The sequence below is a fragment of the Kryptolebias marmoratus genome, linkage group LG1 (genome assembly GCF_001649575.2).
Source record: "Kryptolebias marmoratus isolate JLee-2015 linkage group LG1, ASM164957v2, whole genome shotgun sequence".
Classification (NCBI taxonomy): Eukaryota; Metazoa; Chordata; class Actinopteri; order Cyprinodontiformes; family Rivulidae; genus Kryptolebias; species Kryptolebias marmoratus.
In genome coordinates this window covers 17,389,175-17,410,481 of record NC_051430.1, presented here as the reverse complement: position 1 = coordinate 17,410,481, position 21,307 = coordinate 17,389,175, and the positions used below count along the sequence as shown (strand labels likewise).

Below are 21,307 nucleotides of genomic sequence, written 5' to 3'. Positions count from 1 at the left end.
CTCTCTTTCATGCCAGAGTTTAAAACTCAGATCATCTTATGACGAGAAGGGACAGAGTTGTGGCTGTTTTGCTCAAACCTTGTAAACGACGCAATCTGATGTGATATTGCAAAATCTAACAAGTTATATTAGCGCTCCGTATAGGCTTTATTTATTGCTACCACGTCATACTTTAGCTCAATATCTGTAAAAATGAATGTTTCTGAGAGTTTCATTAAAATCTGTCTACTGGTCCCTGAGATATTTTGCTAACACAATAGACAAATGAACATATGCGTGCAGATATGCGCAAAAACCTTACTGCCCTTTTTGCCTTTGTCTACACGGTATAATAAAGGTAAAATGATTTGTTGTGGTTTTTCTTTAGGATGACAAAATGGATTGTCTTGAACTGTAAGATCTGAGAAACCAGAAAGAATAAAAGGTCTGACATTAAACCACCAATTAAATATTGGATTTATTCCTACACAGTTATGATCTGTATACTTGTAAACCTTTGCATGTAGTTATTGTTTCTTTTATTTCCATTCTTCTAAAAAAAACATGAAACTGGGAATAACTTTTTCATAATTCACTTGAAACATTTTATTTTCTACACTGTATTTTGTGCAGTAGTAAATTTCCTTTTACCAGGCTGCTCTTTTTTTTTCTTTTCATAAGATCTGTACCCCCAAAAGACGGAAGGTTTTGAAATCTTTTCAGCTTCCAGTTCCAGTGACTGGAAAGGTAAAACAGCTTTATCTTGAGTGGCATGAAGCTTGTTGTGAGGAGGTCATTTTTAATGTTTGTGTGGGTGTATTTTATTTTAACTTATTTAAACTTCCAGTTGCTCCGTATGAAGCTTAACAGAAAGACTTCCTGAACTTTTGGGATGATGCAGATTTGGAGTGTTAGAGCGTCATCACCACCAGGTGGTGTCATCCGTCCACTTACAGTATTTATCCTGTTGGGTTGTCAAGTACTGGACTTCATGCATCAATGGAAATAAAATGAGGAGGGATGCTTGTTTCTGTGACTGATGGAAGGGAGTACAGATTCAGATTCTCCATTAAGTAAAAGCATCAGGTGGTTTACATGTAACTTGTTCAAAATTTGACACATTTGCGTGGAAGCATTAATGTAACACGGCGCAAGCTGGTACCAATTTTAAGCCTGTCGATGTGAGGGGGTTATTATTAAATATTTTATATACATAACATATAAAGCTTTTCTTTGTGATCTTTTCTTCAGATTTACCTTACTGGAAATATTAGAAGTTATTATTTTTGATCTCGCCCAAGTTTTCCAGAGCACCAAATTTGTTGTCTAAACATGCTGCTCCCTTTGCAGAGAATCAACTCCAAAAAAACAAATTTTATGCAACTTCATTCAGACATTTGAGGCCACTTGTATAGAAACACCTCTTCAAATTGACTTTTATTCATGTTTTAGGCTTGACGACAACATAACATGGTGCTTTACTCCTCTTCAACTTTTGATGTTCGGTATTTCAGTGTTATTGTAATTTATTTTTGCTGTGTATACAGCATATTTCTGTTGGTGTATGCATATTAGTGGGTAGTTATGGTGAGCGTTGTTTCCTGGGTAAATATAGCTTTAGTAAAAATAAAATAAGACTAGAAAGAGCTGAAAAGCTTTGTAAACTGATCTGGTGGAGTAAAAGATGGTCTCTAAAGTGCAAGTCATATCTGACAAATAAAAACCAAAGTAAAATGTTGTTTTTTTTATTTATTTACCAGGCATACATTTTTGTGACACGCTTACGAGCTATCTGACAGACGCCAAAATGAAATTAGTCACTGGACATTCATATTGACAAGTTGTCACTTTCTGCAGGAAACGAGCGGCTTCTAAACGCTTTTAGTGACATCCAACAACAGATACCGACCTTTATTTTGAAAATACTGGACCGGAAGCGGTTCGTTTATCCTAGCTACGTAATGCTACCTCATTCTACTGCCCGCATCTTCCTCCCAAATCAAAAAACAGCAAAGGAGCCCACATTTACCCGGCTCGAATCAACTCACTAGTCCTTTATATTTGTTATTTTTAAAGTGATGTAGAATGGCATCGGGTTTTGGGAAGATAGTAGTCGGTACTTACGTGGAAATAAAGCGGAGCGATGGTGAGTTTCATCCCGTTTGCGCTTTTTTTTTCCTTGTCGCACTCTGTAAATTGTTTTAGAGCTTCTCGTGCTGCGGTTCTGTTGAATGTAGCAACCGTTGTTCGTGGCCGCATAGCGCAACGTTCGCGTTAGCATTAGCTGCGACAAGACGGTAACATAAGCTGCCGGGGCGGAGAGTTTCATCACGGCCTTAGCTTTTGAATGAGGGGAGAATTATCTTTGTTAGCCAATGTCTATGTGGGGGTTTAGGAGATTTTTTTAGCGTTCCATAGCAGCATGTGCGGCCAGTTAAAAAAAAAACAAAATAGCGTAATGACTGTAGCGTGTTTTAAATTACGTGATCGTTTCTAACCGCAATATTATGTTTTTAGATTAGCTTGGGTAGCTAGCTAAACTGCAAGGTTAGCTAAGCGGCTAAAGCTAACGCTTCCCGGCTTCTTAACCTCAGTGACTGCGGAGTCAAACTTGAAGCACTTTCAATTAGGCGACGAGTAGTTTGCGTTTCTGAGTGCCGCTTTTCACCCTGGCAGCCGGTCACGAACACGTTTCGAGTCTGTAAATTGAACGAGAGGAGTCAAATGTGTGGAATATGTGGAAAGACAATGGTCGGACAGACAGACAGGCGTGGACCAGGAACACACCTGCTTTTCACATGTAGATTAAGAGTGACGATAGTGTCTTTTTAATGTATAAAACCACGCTTCAAAGGGTGTCAAATTATATAAACATCATGCTAGCGTGATAGTAATATAAAGATGGAGTATTAAATGAAGCTTGTAAGTACTGAATGATGTAGATGTAATGGCCCAGGGCGAAAATGGAGTTGCAATATTTTCCCTTGAGCCTCAGTTTTCCTTTAAAAGGTTAACAGATGACAGACAGACAGGTAGGCAGCGAGAGGACTCTTCCATTTGTGAATCATGTTTTATTCCACCTTCCCTGTGTGTTTGTTCAGCTTTTATTTTGGAGGAAAGCAGACAAAGATGAGTTAAATATTCTGATCTTTTTTTTCCCCTGCTTCTTCCAGAACAAGGATAATGCAGTGACTTGGGGTGTCATTGGATTATTATAATCCCTTTAAACAACAAAGCAATCTTTTGGACGAAACACCTATAAGCAAACTGTTAAGTGCTTCTATTAAAAGGGTGTTTTCCCACTTACCATCTAAGCTGTTGATGTCTGGACATTTCCTCTGTTCAAGACATTTGTCATAAGCAGAGATGAGGAGTAAAACATGGAATAAATGGGTTTATAGGCCCAGACAGGGAAGTATTTTTTTCCCTGCTGGTTGCTGTCGTGTCCAGAGCAGGGATTGCCCTCTCTTGGGGAGTTAGAGGCAGTGCTGGTCCAGATTCAAGCCAGATTCAGGCTATTAGCCAACACCCCATCTGTTGAAGCCAGCTCCCTTGTTTCTGCCAGGACTCTCCCTCAGCTTCCTCTGCTTTTTTTTTTCTTCCATTTCATATTAACTCCTGTTGAAAGCAAGGCCGTATAAGAAATCATTTGTGGTGACACAATGAATGAACCGGTCAATTTATCAGCACTTAGAGCTTTGGATTGTTTGTGTTTTTAAATAAGTTGAGTAAATTCCCTGTAAATATGTGATCAAATCTGTCATTATTTTGACAAAAACACAGTATTACAGGTTCACTCTTTTGGGCTTTTCCTAGGAGATGTATCTCGTCTAAAAGCCTTGTGTTTGCCGGCTGCATGTCTCAGTCAGGGATATGCTCTCGTTCGTGTATTAGTACATCTTCAGTTCTGTGCAGTAACTCATGCTTTGAAGGCTTGTTTGTCCCACGGGCTTAACAGAGCTCGGAGAAGCAAGTTTGAGCCGGTCCGAGGGGTGCAGATCTACCCGTTAACCTGAGTTTTAGTATAAAAGTAGGATGGTGTGGATGGTGGTGGAGTTTGTGAACTTGTAGAAAATCAGCTATCACCTGCTGTAGGATACGTTTGCGACTTAGCATTTTCAGGCTGTGTAACTGCAAGGATGAAATGCGTGTTTATGTGCGGAAGGCTGGCAGTTTATAAAACCCACAATGCACTGCTCTCCAGCAGTGCATCTGGAACATGTAGGTATACAGTGTCACCCACTGAACATATGGTGTGCCTCCGAAACCTGTCTGGAGCTCCGCGCTTAGAGCAAAAGAAAAAATTGATGAACTGGTGAAGCAGCGTGCCCCCGGACCCCACTGACGGTGCACACCCAGTCTTCATGTTTGCCCACCCAGTTTGTAGCTGACCCTCTGTATGGAAGTATCCTCTGTGTCCTCACCTCTCTGGGCTAATAGTATTCACGTCAGACGGGCCTTTGTGTGCCTCTGTTCTCAGCTGATTATCGCCCGCCACAGTAAAGCGCTGAAGCATCTTTGCTCTCTGAATAATGGATACTGGAACATGATGTTTTATTGGGCTGTGATGAGAACTTCCAGCAAGCAGTAAAATCCACGCAGGAAAATACGGGAGGACTGAAGAGGCTTTTTACAGCTGTGGTTGGCTCCGTTATCTGTGGCTCTGATGGTCATTAACCAGTCCTCACTGAGATTGGACCCAGAACACGACGGGGATTCGATTGTCCCCAAATCCACTAAATTAACTCCAGAATTAACATGTATATGTTGTTTTCTGTTATCTCTTTAAATTGTAAAGCATTGAGCAGCTCTTGCAGGGCAGTTAATGAACGCGTCGATGCTCCAGTATTGTATAAAACTTATTTTGGCTCTGGAAGTTGTCCTGCAGATCTGACATTCGAGCTCCCTTTGTGTGCTTCTTTTACAGGACGTATTCATCAGGCAATGGTGACGTCTTTAAACGAGGACAACGAGAGCGTCACAGTGGAGTGGATAGAAAATGGTGACACAAAAGGCAAAGAGGTAAACCACCGTTTAGCACTGGTCGTTGCCTCTCAGAAAACCCTCATCAGCAGCAGCGTGTGCTTTTATTTCCAACTCCGATGAATAATGCATCCTGAGACATTCCTGTGCTGCTGTAATTATATAACTTGTGTGCATTTCTTATGTTCAGATGTGTGCATTCAACAGTAAAGTTAGCATTATAAGGGCTAATATCAAAGAAATAAATTTACAAAATGTGAGCAGTCCTTAATATATCTCTTTATTTTTTCTGTATTTGTCTAATTTTAAATAATCCTGCACTGTTACCTTAGCAGACTACAGCAGCTGAAGTTGTCCAGCTAACACATGCAAAATAAAATCACAATTCAAAGTAAAGACTGTAACCACTAATGTCCTTCCAGAGAGACAAAATGCCACAAAGAAAAGTCACACAGCATCTTTTTGACAAGTTTGATAAAGTGCTGCTTAATATTATTGGTATTTAAAGGAATTATGCACTCCTCTTGTTGTTAAATACAGGTTGTTCAGATTGTTCATCAAAAAATAATAAAATTATAACATTTTGATGTTAAGATATATAAATTTCGAACCTGAAAATTTGCCATTCGGTTTAATTTTGCACCCTGTAGAGTTTTTATGTCAGTCATTTATTGTATCTTGTAGACCTACTGTGAAAGTAGCAGGTGGTGTCTTGGGGTGTATTTGTTGTCAGCAGCTCTTTTTAGTTGAAATGTATTTAAATTACATGTTTTCATGCTAGATAAACACGTTCAAGCATATGTTTAAAGTACAGAAATCAGCACCTCTGCTGTGTGTTCATATTCTCAGAGATGTTTTTATTAAATGGCTAAACTTAGTATTTTTTATTATGTAGCAGAAAGCTGCTGCTGAAGTAATAATTTTCACCTCATTGCTCAAGTTCACGTCTCAGTTTTTTAAAAATGTCACTTTCTGTAGTTAGATTTCTCCTGGTTGTGTTTTGTTTGATTGTGTTAAGAATAAATTGTCTTGTTTCATTCTCAAATGTCAAATAATAGGTTATCGACCCACTGTATATGTAATTAGTTGAAATAACACCGCTCTGTTTTTTTGTCTAGATTGACTTGGAGAGTATATTTACACTAAATCCAGATGTGGGTCCAGAGGAAGAGATTGCCCCTAGTCCAGAGACTCCTCCCCCTCCTATTACCACAGGTGTGAAGATCAACAAAATTGCAAAGGTGAGGAGTTTTGTGCCGTCTAATCAAACTGTAACAAATGATGTCGCTGCAGATTAGGCCTGTAAATTATGTGATAATTGATAGATTACACAATGTTTCCAGCTTTGTTTTCACACCGAATCACATTTCCAACAAAAATCCAACAGAGAGGAAGCAACAGAGAAACAGATTAGTGTATTCCTTCACCTGTTAAAAACAGCAAATAATCGCACCACATTTGAGTAATTCATAGCTCCCTGCTGTGTTCATCAGTCGGCCATGTTGTGCCAAATCAGTCTGCTGTGTGGTTCGGGAATTATTTAGACTTTCTGTGCAATTTCCTCCGTTTTCGAACATAAAATGACTGAAATGTAAACTGTTAGATAATATAAAATAAAGTGTCATTGGTTTAGATTTATCTTTTTTTTTTTTAATCCTTTAATTCCACTCACAAGCTGTTGAGCTCTGTTGTAGAATGTGGGGCTAGCAGTGTTTGTTTTTTGTTTATTTTACCACCTTGTAATGATTTACATACCTTGAATGTGTGAATTGGCTCCAAGTCTTTCTCTTCATGTATCTAAATGATTAACTGTGTGTTTAGTGGTGCTATCTCAGACGTTTTCAGAAGAGACCTCTGATCTTTTCTGATCTGACTCATTAGAGCTGTCAGTTTCGGTTTCTCCATATTAAGATTGGTTAAAGAAGCAATGTTAAACGCTACCAGAAAATACAACCATTATTTCTTGTCTCAGGGGCAGCCCTGAATGTAGCAGATAAATCTGAAGTGTTTCTTTTTTTTTTTTCCTTTGACAGAACCGACGGACGATAGCTCCTAGTAAAAATGAAACTCCATCCAAAGACAATAGAGGTTTGTTTCAGGCTGTTTTAAACTTCATTTATTATGATCATTCTGTAATAAACACATCACTGACCGATGTAACCAACATTTTCAGTCTGTTGACTCTGAAGTTTTAGTAAGCTGACATAAAATGTATTAAGAAACGTTTTTAAAAGGACAGAGCGAGCAAAAACACAATTTGTGATCCAAATATATTCTTTAATATAAAGCTCTTTCATTGTTTCTCAGTGGCCAGAAGGTTTTTATGTAAGACTTTGTGTTTCAGCTATTCCAACCCGGGCCAGACCTCCCCAGCCTCAGCAGCAGCCGGAGCCTGCTCCACCTCCTCCAGCCCCGCAGCCGGCACCACCCACCCAAATTCAGACACAACAGCAACTACAAAATGGTAACATGATCAAAGAACTTTGGTTTTTCTTTAAGCATACCTAAGAACCTCATGAGGGGGGATGTGTGTATTTTTAGGCAGTTCATTTAAAACCTTTGACGGTTTGCAAATGAAATAATACCCTCAGTTGTTTTAAACGTTGTCAAACAGTGAAAAGTGTCAAACCTAGTATTGGTTATAGTCTTATCTTTAGACAGGAAAAACGGCAAATAATACAAATCTTTAAATAATCATGTCTTGTTGATCACACTTATCACAGAATCCCCACATCAGCTGCTATCCAGAAAGGAGATGGGACAGCTTTGTATGTATCACCTCCATGTTACCCCCTCACCTCCGCTCTTTATGGTGATTCTGATAGTTCCCAGTAGAACGTGAGCGTCCTAGTCTAACATGACGATCGTACGGCCAAATGTCTACCCTCTGCTCCTCTGAGCCGAGGTGTCGAGATGAGGCAGCACAGACGCAATCCATCCACCAGGCGGGTTCTCTGGGTATTATCGAGGGGGGAAAGGGACATTTCGCCGCTGTTTGATGGCGCTGCCTTTTCCCAGTCTGATTTCTGCTGAGTCACACGTGGGGAAACCGTACTGCGTGTTATTCAGACCCATCAGTAACTTCCCTCCAAGTGCTTTCTATCATCTGATCGACTTCCTCAAACCTACCAGTCCCCCACATAGTCTCTATGGGTCTGAATAACCCACAGTGCTCCTGTTTTACTTTCTTGTCCTGGTGCTGACCCGGCTCATCTTCTTCTCCCAGATTAGAGCAGATTATTAATCCTTCTGCTCTCATAGTCTGGGTTCCCAGGGACGGGAGCCAGCGCGAGACTGGGGCTGTATTACAGGGTTTTGGTTTGCAGTCAGACTCTGGTGCTGCTGCAGCAGCAAGGCAGTCAGATAATCAGATAGTTGTGGTTTTTATATCAGGAGTGGTTTGTACTCACATTATGCTAACCTGAGGTTTTTTTTGTGGTTACTAATCATTTGTGATTTGATTTGAAACAACACTAACCAGTAGGTGGGCTCTGTGTCTGGGATAAGGTGCTTTTTAAATTAATACAATAACATGTTGTAGCTGTCAGTCCTGTTGTGTCTGATGAAGCTGATCAAAATGATAGATATGACGAGCAGGGTGTGGACACTTCTGTGTTCACCAGAAACAGCTTCTGCATTAAGAGCATCCAGCTTTGTTTCCAATATCCCAAAGGTTTCCCTTTGTTTCGGAGGAAGATGAGAGACGAGACTGACGAAGAAGAAGAAACAAATTACTTTCAAAAAAATTTAGAGAGAAGGAAACTCTTAGGAAAACTGATAACTGGTATAGCTTTAAAGGAAACGTAGGAATTACTGTATTCTCCTCCTCTGTTTTCTTTAATGATAGCGAGGAGGAAGTCTAACTGTGTGAAGGAGGTGGAGAAACTGCAGGAGAAAAGAGAAAGGCGACGGCTTCAGCAGCAGGAGCTCCGAGAGAAGAGAGCTCAGGTACAGCAGTGTTTCCGTTTTTTATTTAATCGGTACGTTTGTGTTGCAGCTGCCACATTGTTTCCTTGTTTCTCCTCAGGAGGTGGATACTACCGTTCCTAATTATGAGATCTTGCAGATGATCCGAGATTTTCGAGCCAGTCTAGACTACCGGCCGCTGACCACAGCAGACGTGGTGAGTAGAGACCAAAGCTCCCGTCTTTCTTTGTTCGGCGATCTGTGACTTTCATTATTATTGAGGAAATGTCCTCCTGCGTTCCACTAGATCGAGGAGCACAGAATATGTGTTTGCGTGAGAAAACGTCCCCTCAACAAGAAAGGTAAGAACGTCTTCGCAGTGACAAGTCGTTCCTGCATGTCTGACTCTAATTCTCTGCAAACGGACTTTTATAAATAAAGGTTTTTACTCGTTTGTGTTCCAGAGATGACGATGAAGGATCTGGATGTGATCACCATTCCCAGTAAAGATGTGGTGATGGTCCATGAACCAAAACAAAAAGTGGACCTCACCCGCTTCCTGGAGAACCAGACCTTCCGCTTTGACTACGCCTTTGATGAAAGCACGACCAATGAGATGGTTTACAGGTTTGTAACAGAGGGTAAACCTCATAAAACCCGTTTGTTTGTTGTCCTAAAGTTCACAGAAGTTTAATGCAGCTTTCTTCACTAAATCACACGTTGCTATCCAAGATACTATAACTAGTACAGTTCCAACATTACTGTGTTTTTGAAACGTCGATCTCTCTTGTAGGTGAAGTTTGAATTGATTGTGTCGCTTCTCATCCTGCAGGTTCACTGCCCGACCTCTGGTTGAGACCATCTTTGAGCGGGGCATGGCCACCTGCTTTGCCTACGGGCAAACAGGCAGCGGTAAAACCCACGTGAGTTTATGCCGTCAGTGACTCTTTTTAAAGATGAAACAGATGCATAGGAAAAACTCAAACCTTGCTGTTCCCAGTGAGAGTTTTGCTTTATTTTAAAACAGTTGTTTAAAGTTCTCAAATACTGTACCGTATGTTTTTAGACTATGGGTGGAGATTTCTCTGGGAAGAACCAAGACTGCTCCAAAGGGATTTATGCATTAGCAGGTGAGCGAGCTCGTGTTTTGTAGTTCAGTTTTGGGGCTTGTTTTAAAATGATGGAGTCAGTAGACGTGGCATCTGTTCTTGTACAGCTCGGGATGTATTTCTCATGCTGAAGAAACCCAACAACAAGAAGTTAGAGCTACAAGTGTATGCAACCTTTTTTGAAATCTACAGCGGCAAGGCAAGTGATCTGTAATGGTTGGTTTACTGACTCTTCCCTGAGATTCAGTGCTCCGCGACAGTGACGGTGGGGTGTGTGTTGATAGGTGTTTGACCTGCTGAATCGTAAAGCTAAGCTGAGGGTGCTGGAGGACGGGAAGCAGCAGGTGCAGGTCGTGGGCCTTCAGGAGAAAGAAGTCAAGTGCACGGAGGACGTCCTGAAACTCATCGAAGTGGGAAACAGCTGCAGGTACGACAGCGGGAACTTTGTCTTCATTACATGCACAAGTGTCTTTTTATCTGTTACCTACTCATAGTCAGTACAAGAACTATTTTCTTTCTCTTACTCGTGTTTTGCTTGTTTTGTATCCTTATTATTATTTTTTTTTTTAATCCCCTTTTTTCCTAGAACATCAGGGCAGACATCGGCCAACGCCCACTCGTCACGCAGCCACGCTGTGTTCCAGATCATCCTTCGAAGGAAGGGGAAGATGCACGGAAAGTTCTCTCTCATCGACCTCGCCGGGAATGAGAGGGGGGCCGACACATCCAGTGCTGACCGGCAGACTCGTCTGGAAGGAGCGGAAATAAACAAAAGCCTGCTGGCCCTCAAGGTTCGGGTTCTTTGTTGTAGCGTGCAGGCTGCTTCAGTGTTTCTGATACAGCCTTTTCACGTCGCCGTTCTTGTTTCAGGAATGTATCAGAGCTCTTGGTCGTAACAAGCCCCACACTCCGTTCAGGGCCAGTAAGCTCACCCAGGTCCTGAGAGACTCCTTCATCGGGGAAAATTCACGCACATGCATGGTCGGTTTTCCGTCTGCGTACAAAATGTGCGAGCTGGTTGTCATTTCTACGTCGCACATGTTGACCTCCGTGTTCTTTTCTTTCGCCAGATTGCAACAATTTCTCCCGGCATGACATCCTGTGAGAACACACTCAACACACTACGCTACGCCAACAGGTGGGAATATCTTGACCTGCTTTCTATAGAGACAAAACTATAGGAACTTCTCTACTTCAGCCACAGTCCTACAGTTCAATGATGCTAACGTCAGTTTCTCTTCCGATGGCTTTAGCTCTCCCTGACTCTCTTTGTACGCCCTCTCACTCCTCTTCTTCCCTGCCTTGTTCCCTTCTTGTCTCCCTCGCCTCTTCTGCTCCTTTGCGCTGGTGCGGCTCCTGCTGCCACGCAGGGTGAAGGAGTTTGGGATTAGTCCGTCAGACATCCCCTTCTCCCAGGGCGGTCAGGGAACGCGCCCTGAGCACTCGCCCACCAATACCTTTGAGTACGATGACTTTGCTGCGACCTCTCCCAGCAGGTCAAGCACAGCTCAGAGCCGAACACTGCATGCACAAACTAACACACAGAAACACTGCACGCACCTCCCGCTTTTCATTAAAATCACGTCCATGAGCTCATTGTCGTTCACGTGAACAGCCGGTCATTGCAGATAGTGTTTTTTTTTCTTCCTTTTTTTGTTCTGTGACCTCTTTTTTTTCTTTCTTCCCCATCCTCGTTGCAACTTGTGCTTTCATTTTCGCCTCCTGCTAAACTGTTACAACGTTTTCCTGTCACCGACTCCTGCAGAACAACACATCCATCTGTCCTTGTGAGTGTGTCCTCAGCTGTGGCATCTGCATGTGGCTGTGAAAGCTGGAAGTGTGAAGTCAGAATAAATACAGTTTGACTTTAGCTCTCAGTAAACGCTTACAGGTTGAGCCGACTCTCAGCAGGTAATCCTTCCAACAGGTCGAGTCTTGATTAATTAGTGCTGTACTTAGAGGTTGGGGGCATGGCAGTAATTCCTCATTAGCTTCATTACACCTCATTAAACACATGACTTTACTGCTGTCATGATGCCGTACCAATATGCAAACTGAACACCTTTGTTACCACATTTATCTCCTACACAGCAAGGTTCTTGACCATTTTTATTTATTTAAATCTACAGGGTGAAGGAGCTCACAGTGGACCCCAACCAGGTGATAGAGGGAGGTCGACCCAACATCCACGCTGTCAACCAGCTGGATATTTTGGATGAGGAGTGGCTGAGTATCTCACCGCAGAGAGACGACCTCAAACTGCTCTGTGAGCAAAACGTGAGTCCAGGCAGATGTGCTCTTTTCTCTAGAAAGATATTTAAATTATTAGAATAAACCTACAGCTTGTTTTAGACGGTATCAGAAGCTGCAGAAACATTATATGATGACTGATCCTGCACTTCATAAAACACTGAGCAGCAGGTTTTAGAGCAACCAAACATTTTAGGAGTTTGATGACTTTACAAGCATCCTTATACATCCTGAATGATTTTATTCCTCGTGAGACATATGCAGCTTTAATGAATCAGTATATTTTCCATTTTAACTGCTGTTTTAACCAGATCAACAGAAATCTCAATAAAGAAGTCGAATGTATTGTTTTTCTTCATTTCTGTGTTCCTAAATGTTTCGTAGGAAGAGGAGGTGTCTCCCCAGCTCTTCACCTTCCATGAAGTGGTCTCTCAGTTAGTGGAGATGGAGGAGCAGGTCCTGGAGGACCACAGAGCTGTTTTCCAGGTTAATCTAACAAAGAGAATGCATGTTCACACACACACTGACTCTGTCCAGGTTGCCTCATAACTTGAGGTGGATCAAGACTTGAAGACTTGTGAGTGAATTAAAATCAGTCTGCAGGCTGTATTACAGACAGGAGGTTGTTTAGCAGCTCATAGTTTTATCTTGAGATAACAAAACGACATTAACCCTCAGCTTTGTGTCCCCTTTCTGAACAGGAGTCCATCCGGTGGCTGGAAGATGAAAAGGTGCTGCTGGAGATGACGGAGGAGGTGGACTACGACGTGGAGTCTTACGCCACACAGCTCGAGCAGATCCTAGACCAGAAAATAGAAATCCTCACCGAGCTCCGAGGTACGGCCACTGCACAGACAAACGTTTTCAGAAAGCCTGTGACCTTTTAAAATGTCTCCCACAATGACCGGCATCTCCTCGGCGTCTCTGTCCTCCGAAACAGATAAAGTCAAGTCTTTCCGCTCCGCGCTTCAGGAGGAGGAGCAAGCCAGTAAGCAGATCAACCCCAAGAGGCCACGTGCGCTTTAAAAACCGAAGGCAGGAGAGGTTTATGTGGTGAGTCCAAAAACTTTACCACTAGATGTTTGGCACAACTCCAGCTGTGGCTGGCAGCTATGAAACCACAAATAAAAGGACTTAAAGACACCAACAGGCTCGATGAAGTGCATTAGTTACCATGTCTCCTAACAGAACTGGCTCCAAACTCTGATCTTGCTAGACGTTTTTGGGAAGGGAAATAGATTTTCCTTTTTTATTTTCTTTATCTCATTGAGATTGTTTAGTTTCTTTCAGTGTTCTTAAATTATTTTGTTTTCTTTTATACTTCTTTATATTTGGCAGAATGCTTTTGCTCTGCTTTAAAACGAGACCTTTCAGAGTTTACTCCACTGAACCGGCGCTCTGGTTCCTGACGTGTCTGCATGTGCGCTCTGTGATAGCTGACATACCACCGCCTGCGAGTCCTCAGTTGGCTTTGTGACATCACATTTCATTGTACGCCATCTCCTCTTCTCCCTCTGAGTTTTTACCAGTTCGGAACAAATCTTAACTTGCATTACTCTTTGCATTTCCCTCCTTGTGTTTCCGAGAGCTCTTGTAGTGTCGCTTGAATCTGCGCCACGGCGTCTGATGTGGCAATTTGACAAAAAACTTCCATTTTCCACCCATTTAACTTTGTTATAATACAGAAACTAGAAAGAACTGTTAATAAATGTATAGTGAAAACTGTTGAAATACCACTGGTTATGTTTCCTCTAAGTGTTTGCACCAGATGTAATGCTGGATGAAGTAAATAAATGTTTTTGTTTTGTTTGTTTTTTTTGTTTTTGGACTGACTTCTGTGACATTTTGTCCAAATAAACAGAGCTGCTTTCATCAGATTAAAATCAACTTTGACATCAACTCTGATTGTTGCTCATACAGCCTGACTTGTTAGATCTTCATATAAAAACACACAAAAAATGGTAAAAATTTACAGAAAATCATAACATCTGAACCTATTTGAGTATTCATATTCCTTTGAATAAAACCATTTTAGCACCACACTCCAGGACTGGTTACGCAATAAAAGATGGCAAATAAATTACTGCATCATTTAATCTTTAATGTAAGTATTTTATGTTACTGCTGTTAGACAGGAGTTGGTACAGAGTCAAATGTTGATTTGGCTCCCCCTCCTGGCTGCTCTGAGTATCTACATTGCTATAAAAGTGATTCATAACTGAGCTGAAGATGAGACAAAATGAACAAAATGGCTCCACTTCCACAGTTCAAATAAAGGTCAGATTCATAAACATTTCAATCATTACAGTTCAGTCCATTTATAAACCATTCCAAAATCTGATTAAATCAAAAATAGTACATTTGTCAACAATTTGGCCGGTGAAAGAATTAAAACATTTTATTGCTCTGGCAGCAAAACTTCAACTGGACTGCTGCTTCTGACAACTGAGGGTTAGGATTAATATAAATTATTAGACTTTTGAATTTTAAATAGTTTAAATTTGACTAAACTGTCATGACTAAAATAAACTCGTTCAAAGAAATACAGATCACATGTGGACAAGGTTTACTAAGAATATAATAGTTGTTTCAGCTCTAACAAAAAGCTTTTTTATTTTATGAAGCACAGAAAAATACTGATGTGATAAAACAAAGATTATAGATGCAGTTGTCCATGTGTGCTTATTGAAAACAAGCTTCAAATATTGCTCAATGTGAGCTGTTTTATTGCATCTAATTTTCATCCAAACGTTTCAATATTAGACATTCAGTTCCTCTGAGCGTAACTCCAAATAAAACCTGTCTTTTTTCTGAGAGACAGGAGTCGTGATCGCTGTCGGCTCCACCTGTCCCTTATGAAAAGTGGATTCCTGCAGAGTTGAATGCATGCAGCAGTCTGAGGATGAAAGAAAAGCACATTTAAAAACACCTTACATTACTTCACCGTGAAGCATTTCAGAGCCGAGTCATGAATCTGGAACTCACACCATGAAGTCGTCGATGTCCATGGACCGGGCCCTCTTCTCACTGAAACCCGCCTCCTGCAGGACGCTCTCGATCTTCTTGCTGATGCTGAAGTCAGCTGGAACGTCCTGTGGGGACGGAGGGGGAAAAAAGGGTTTAGGATTCAAGTGAAATAAATAAAAAAGCTGGTTTCATTTCTTGATTCCTCACCAGGCTGTGGACAGAGCAGTGAATCCTGTAGTTCTTCTCCAGCAGCTGCTCCACCGCAGTGGACCTGAGGAGGCGGGGTTAAACTCAACATTAGATCGTCTGATTGGACGCAGCGCTCCTGAGTTTCCTGTTTGAAGCCGACTCACTTAAAAGCTGCGCTGAGGGTTTTGTTCTTCCGTACAAAGGCGATTCTGACCAGACCGTCCCACTCCTGTTAAAAAGAAAACGTCAAGATGAAGACAAGGTATTCTTTAAAAAGAAATGTCACCATGAGAAATGGAAACTGACCTGGAAGTTAACTGGAGGAGGCGGGTTCTTCGGTTCTATCCTGACGACACTTGACTCAACTTTGGGAGGAGGACGGAAATTATTCTTCCCCACCTGAAACAGAGAGGAAGCTCGGCATGAAAACCAGATCCCGGGACGCGCGCGCAACTGTGTCCAAGCTCACGCTGACCTTCATGAGGTGGTCGACGCGGGCCAGCAGCTGCGTGTTGATGGACAGCCTGCAGTACAGCTTGTCTCCGGGTTTGGCAACCAGCCGCATGGCGAACTCCCGCTGGAACATCAGCACGGCACATCTGGATAAAACCGAAACACAAAGAGGCTCAACGTGGTAAAAACAAGAAATAAATTAACTCAAAGATGTTGTCTCATCAGTGAGGCTCCGGGCGACGCCGACCTGAAGAAAGGTCGGTGCAGCAGGAGTTTGAAGACAAACGGTGACGAAATCTGCGAGATTCAGAGAAATATTGTAAATGAAAAGCAACAAATGGCGTCTAATCGGCCGCGTGCGGATCATGTTTACCTGGTAAGGCAGATTAGCGACGCAGGCGTCAAAGAAAGGCAGATCTGTTTTTAACACATCACCAACTAATATCTGGAGTTTGGTCTGCAGAGGTCTGTTGAGAGCAACAACATTCACGTTATTAATCACCGTTTAACAAACGGATCATTTGTTGCCGGCCGCACTCACGTGCACTGCACTCGTTTCTGAAGTTCAGCCACGAGTCTGCAGTCCAACTCACAGGCCACCACCTGCAGGAACAAATCAGTTTCAACTTAACAAATTAAACACGACGGGCCTGAACAAACAACAGAAACTAGACAGAGTAACTCAGAAACATTTTGAACATTTCTTCGTTCCTTTTCTCGTCTGAGGGGCGAGAAGCAGCGGAAAAGTGGGACGTTTCTTTTTATAAAAAATTACAAATCTTTTATTAAAACAGCTGTTTTACGAAGGCTTAGAACACTGAGAGCACAGTCGTCACTTTTTATAGAAACAGCCATAATGATGTTAAAGAAAACTCCAACGGTTGACCAGCAGAGTTAATTAAACTCGCAGCTTTTAACGCAGTCTTATAAAAACCTGTCTGAGTCCTTTCAGGCTCACCTTCTTGGCTTTTTCCAGCAGTTTCACTGTCATGTTACCGGTACCGGGTCCGACCTCCAGAACCACATCTGTCGGCCTCAGAGCGGCCTGAGAAACAGGAGAAACAGATCAGCCGCGTGTCGCTGTAACCAGGCTGTACAGGAGTGACGACACAAAACCGTCCGCCTGCCTGTAAGAACTCTCACCGTCTAACATGGGTGTTTGTCTCTTTTCTTCTTTGGTGGTACCATTTCTAGAAAATACTTTCCGTCCTCCAAACTCCTGCTGGAGAAGTGGGTGCCATTTACTTTTGACATCGCAATTCATCCAACTGTGTTACGCACTTTCTGTTTAAACTTATAAGCTTTTCTGCTTATTAACTTGAATTTTTGGATGGGCTGACGTTTGTAAAGAGATATTTTATGAACTTGTTTTGTTTCTTGCTCAGAATGTGGAGACGGTAGCATCTAATGTGGCGGTTTGACCCTTTTTCTGTTAATCCAGGTGTGTGTAAATGTACATTCTTTATATAATTCATGTTAAATGCACTTATTCAGCAGCTCCGCTGTGTGGCCCCCCTTTTTCTGTGAACCTCTTGGAGAGGATCTGGAGCGGACTGATGCGACGGTTTTACCATTTTCTGTTAATGTCAGAACAAACGTTGTCCCTTTGCAAAAGTCCACGCCGCTTCATGGCCGCTTCATAACCCAGACCCAGAGGCTTAATTAATGTTTCTGGGGTTTTTACTCTGTTCGACATTTGTATAAACACAACCTTCTTCAGATCTGAGGAAAATGTTCAAACAGCTCCTTGTTTCTTAAGCCCAACTAAGCCTCGCTTGTTTAGACACATCTCTGACCTCGTGTTTCAAAATGCAACACTGAACTGAACTAACTTTACAGAAAATTAACAACAAGAAAGCTCCAATGTCATTTTTTTTCCTCTATATACATAAAAACATCAGATACTGACCAAAGAGCTTTACAATTCAGTCAAACAAAAAGAATATAAGAAATATTAAAAGAACAGCTAAAATAAAATACAGAAACCCATCAGCTCTAAGTGGATCTCAAGCTCTAAAGAGAAAAAAAGTTGGGTCTTAAGCATAGATTTAAAACTCCTGAAAGTCTCAGCCGTCTATCTATGAAGAGATAAACTATTCTGGGTGTAATCAAGAGCCCGATCGCCTCTGCATTTTAGTTAAGATCTTGGAACATGTAAGAGAAGCGGGTCTGCAGGTTCTGCAGGAGCCTGATAATCATCCGGTCATTCAAATGAGGTGCGTTGGAGCGGAGCCACAACAAAAACACGCAGGATGGTGTTCATCCAGGACCAGGATTGGACTCATCCGCCTTAAAGCTGCAGTTCTGTACCACGCCCAGTCAGAAACAACCAATCAGAGCCGGGAGGAGGGTCTTAGCGGTCTCAATCACGCGACTGCAGCTTTAAATGAGCAGGAAACACTCCTGTAGGTCAGGTAGGATCTGAACCAAAGGCAGGAGAGTCCTACTGAAACTGAAACTTTCTGCTTTAGCACAAAAAGTAAACTTAAACATGTTCTCTCTTCATGGCCAACGTCACAAACCTTTAACAAACCAGAACTCATCCTACCTTCTCAATTATTGCGTTGACGACCAGAGGATTCTTCAGGATGTGTTGGCCAATGCCAGTGTTGAACGTGATCCCTGAAAAAAAAAAAAAACGAAACGTCGGCAGATTAAACCCCACAGTTTGACTTTTTGCGTAAAAAAGGTTCCTGTCTGGTTTGGTAGCGTAAGACTTTAAAACTGTGGCTTAACGTTACTTCGGGTAAAAATGAATGAAAGCAACTTAAGCTTTACCACATAATTCACCTGATCACAGAAAAATAAAACACTCTGACGCTGACTGGAAACAAAAGCTGAAACTAGTGATGGGAACAGCAAACAAGTTCTGATATAAAAGTACAGTTTAATTGCAAATCAGCATTATAATATCAATGATGATAATAATAATAGCAGTAGAGGCACATATATACTATTGTTGTTATTTTAAATCTTCTCCAAACAGACTTGTAGCCCACCCTCCACCCCTGCTGGGAGTCTCACTCGCTCTTCTTCTGTCTCCTCGTTACTTTATGTGCATCTCGGTCTGTTAAGATAATGGGGAACTCTAGATTAGTTGCACCACCTCCCAACGCCAGCAGAGAGGAGACAGACGCGCTCACCGCTCTCAGCAAGGACAGGAGCATCCTCCTCCTCCCAGCACACAAAGGAAGGTGCACAGGGATTTTGAACCAGAAAGACGATCATGAGAAAGTTATCACAGTCCTTAGTGACTCAAGAAGAAGTTCCCTGAAACATCTGGAGCAGAACAAGGCTACCTAATAATGCAAACCTGTACATGGAGGAGGCAGAAAAGAGAGCCTCTGCGTCCTTCTCAGGGACACCACCGAGTCATTGGCTCAGGTACGTTGATGACACCTGGGTCAAAATTAAATCCCAGGAAGTCCAACATTTCACTGATCACATCAACTCTGTGGATAAATGCATACAGGTCACACGAGAAGACATAAAAGATGGCAGGTTGGCCTTCTTGGATGGAGGACATTTGGAAACTGATGTTTACCACAAACCCGCCCACACAGATCAGTACCTGCAGCTTGACTCCCATCACCCTCTGGAGCACAAAGTTAGGACTCATCAGGACTGTACACAGAGCAGACAGCTTCCCCACAAACTCAGGAGCCAGGGGGGAGAAATCCCAAACAAGACGGGCCCTGGAGCAATGTGGATATTCTAACTGGGCCTTCCTGGAAGCAGGTAAGAAACCCAAACAGGACTCCAGCCAGCGACCCGGTGAAGAAGAGGACCACAAACCCAGAACGAGGCCCAGACCAGTTGTCCTTCTGTATGTTCATCCCAAAGACCCTGTCCCCTGGGACAAACAGAGGAACAGTGTGTGTCCTGATCAGTGCCAGGAGGACTGGGACCAGGTGTACATCTGGGGAGACAAAGCAGCCACTGGCCTACAGGATGGTCCAGCATCACCAGGCCAGGACTCTGAGGTTCACTCCCATCTGCAGGCCAGAGGTCACTCTTACAGGGATGAAGACGGGCAAGATGGGAGTAAAGGAACCAGTCCTCCATAAAACAGGGGCTGAGGCCTCCGTGTCCACACTGCCCCCCTCTTTCAGTGCTCTTATTGCGAGCATTGCTCAGCCCTGTAGCAACCGGCTATCGGGGCTCTAAATCTCAATCTTTAGGCTGATGGTCCTCTTTTTGCTTGTGAACAACTAGCTTTGGGTGTCACGACCAGCTGGGTGATTCACTGTGCGAATGTGCTGCTTAAAAGGCTGAAGAAGTCAACTTTGTTAATGATGCTAATATGCTAACATGCTAATATAGGAAGCCTTTGGTGGAGAAACGCACCTTGGCTCTTCACGTCATTGTGTCGCCTGCTCTTCTTCTCCGCCTTCGTCTTCGGCATCTTCTTCTTTTAGTTTTCTTCAAATCCCCAATTCTTGCCGAACACCCTGTACCCCCCGGTATAGTTTTGCGTGGACCCGGTTCTTCTTCTTACGCGATTCGCAAATATCGATTTCTGCTCAGTGTCGCCGTGCAGTGGAAGCTGAAGCGAAATTCAAAGGCTAAAAAACAAAAACAACTGCAGACTTCCCTCTCCCCTCTCCCCAGCCATTTGGGCCAGCTCCTTCGGGGGAATCCCAAGGTGTTCCCAGGCCAGCCGAGAAACATAGTCCCTCCAGCGTGTCCTGGGTCTTCCCCAGGGCCTCCTCCCGGCGGGACGTGCCCGGAACACCTCACCAGGGAGGCGTCCAGGAGGCATCCTCACAAGATGCCCGAGCCACCTCAACTGGCTCCTCTCGACGTGGAGGAGCAGCGGCTCTACTCTGAGTCCACTTCCCTTATGTAACATAAGGGAAGAATTGCTTGGACTACTCATGGCCTTTACTTGAAGGTTTTACACAACTTTTTTATACATGTAAAGTGACTGGTTCCTAATTGTATTTGTTTACTGCAATTTTCATATGAAGTCTATTGTTAAGACTTGAAGGCTAAAATGTTGTAGTAACATGGGGTTTATGTCTATAAAAATACTGAACTGTAAAGAAAAAGTATAGTTTTTATTTTCTCTGCTGAGATTTTAGTACCTCTGGACACAATCTGACAATGTCAGCAGAAAAAGATTGACCGACAGCACACTGTGTAAATGTTAGGTAAATGTCAGGGTCATTATATATTGTTTGCACACCATGTTAGTATCCTGACTGCACTGACAGTGTCTTTTGTGCACAGAGATCTTTCAAGAGTGGGCTTTAATCTACAGACCACGGGTCAAAACTCTAAAATGACCTCAGTCCATCTCAGCATAACCAGATATTAAAACTATATGTATTTTTAGCAGTATAGTGATTAATAAAATCTCACTGCCTGTCACTCACTAATGAAAACACACAACTAAATGTCTTTGGAAGTTTTATTGGTGGTTTTGTTTAATAACTGGTCTAAAAAGGACACAGTTTAATTTGTCCGGA

At 42.5% G+C, this 21,307-nt stretch overlaps 2 protein-coding genes across 5 annotated transcripts; one reads left to right on the top strand and one right to left on the bottom strand.

Annotated features, from left to right (window-relative positions):
• The first annotated feature begins 1,912 nt into the window (after window positions 1-1,912).
• On the top strand, window positions 1,913-14,114 carry kif2a (kinesin family member 2A). Of its 4 annotated transcripts, XM_017413880.3 has the most exons (22): window positions 1,913-2,125; window positions 4,907-5,001; window positions 6,081-6,203; window positions 6,996-7,050; window positions 7,307-7,426; window positions 7,686-7,730; window positions 8,810-8,910; window positions 8,990-9,085; window positions 9,176-9,230; window positions 9,333-9,495; window positions 9,701-9,791; window positions 9,935-9,998; window positions 10,085-10,176; window positions 10,262-10,404; window positions 10,564-10,768; window positions 10,848-10,958; window positions 11,048-11,115; window positions 11,348-11,473; window positions 12,107-12,254; window positions 12,612-12,713; window positions 12,929-13,064; window positions 13,168-14,114. In XM_017413880.3, exons 1-22 carry the CDS (start codon window positions 2,065-2,067, stop codon window positions 13,251-13,253), a joined length of 2,286 nt encoding a protein of 761 aa, XP_017269369.1. In that variant the 5' UTR covers window positions 1,913-2,064; the 3' UTR covers window positions 13,254-14,114. The 4 variants fall into 4 exon arrangements, with proteins under 4 accessions (XP_017269369.1, XP_017269370.1, XP_017269371.1 ...); XM_017413881.3 differs by lacking the exon at window positions 7,686-7,730 and having other exon boundaries at window positions 1,914-2,125; XM_017413882.3 differs by lacking the exon at window positions 11,348-11,473 and having other exon boundaries at window positions 1,915-2,125.
• Window positions 14,115-14,525: 411 nt separating this feature from the next.
• dimt1l (DIM1 dimethyladenosine transferase 1-like (S. cerevisiae)) lies at window positions 14,526-20,388 on the bottom strand. The gene is made up of 12 exons (XM_017413884.3): window positions 20,184-20,388; window positions 18,385-18,458; window positions 16,795-16,881; window positions 16,378-16,439; window positions 16,210-16,303; window positions 16,084-16,133; window positions 15,859-15,982; window positions 15,690-15,782; window positions 15,548-15,612; window positions 15,402-15,465; window positions 15,213-15,319; window positions 14,526-15,123 (listed from the first exon to the last, which is right to left on the bottom strand). The coding sequence occupies exons 1-12, from the start codon at window positions 20,239-20,241 to the stop codon at window positions 15,081-15,083; spliced, it is 921 nt and encodes a 306-aa protein (XP_017269373.1). The 5' UTR covers window positions 20,242-20,388; the 3' UTR covers window positions 14,526-15,080.
• Between the last annotated feature and the right edge of the window lie 919 nt (window positions 20,389-21,307).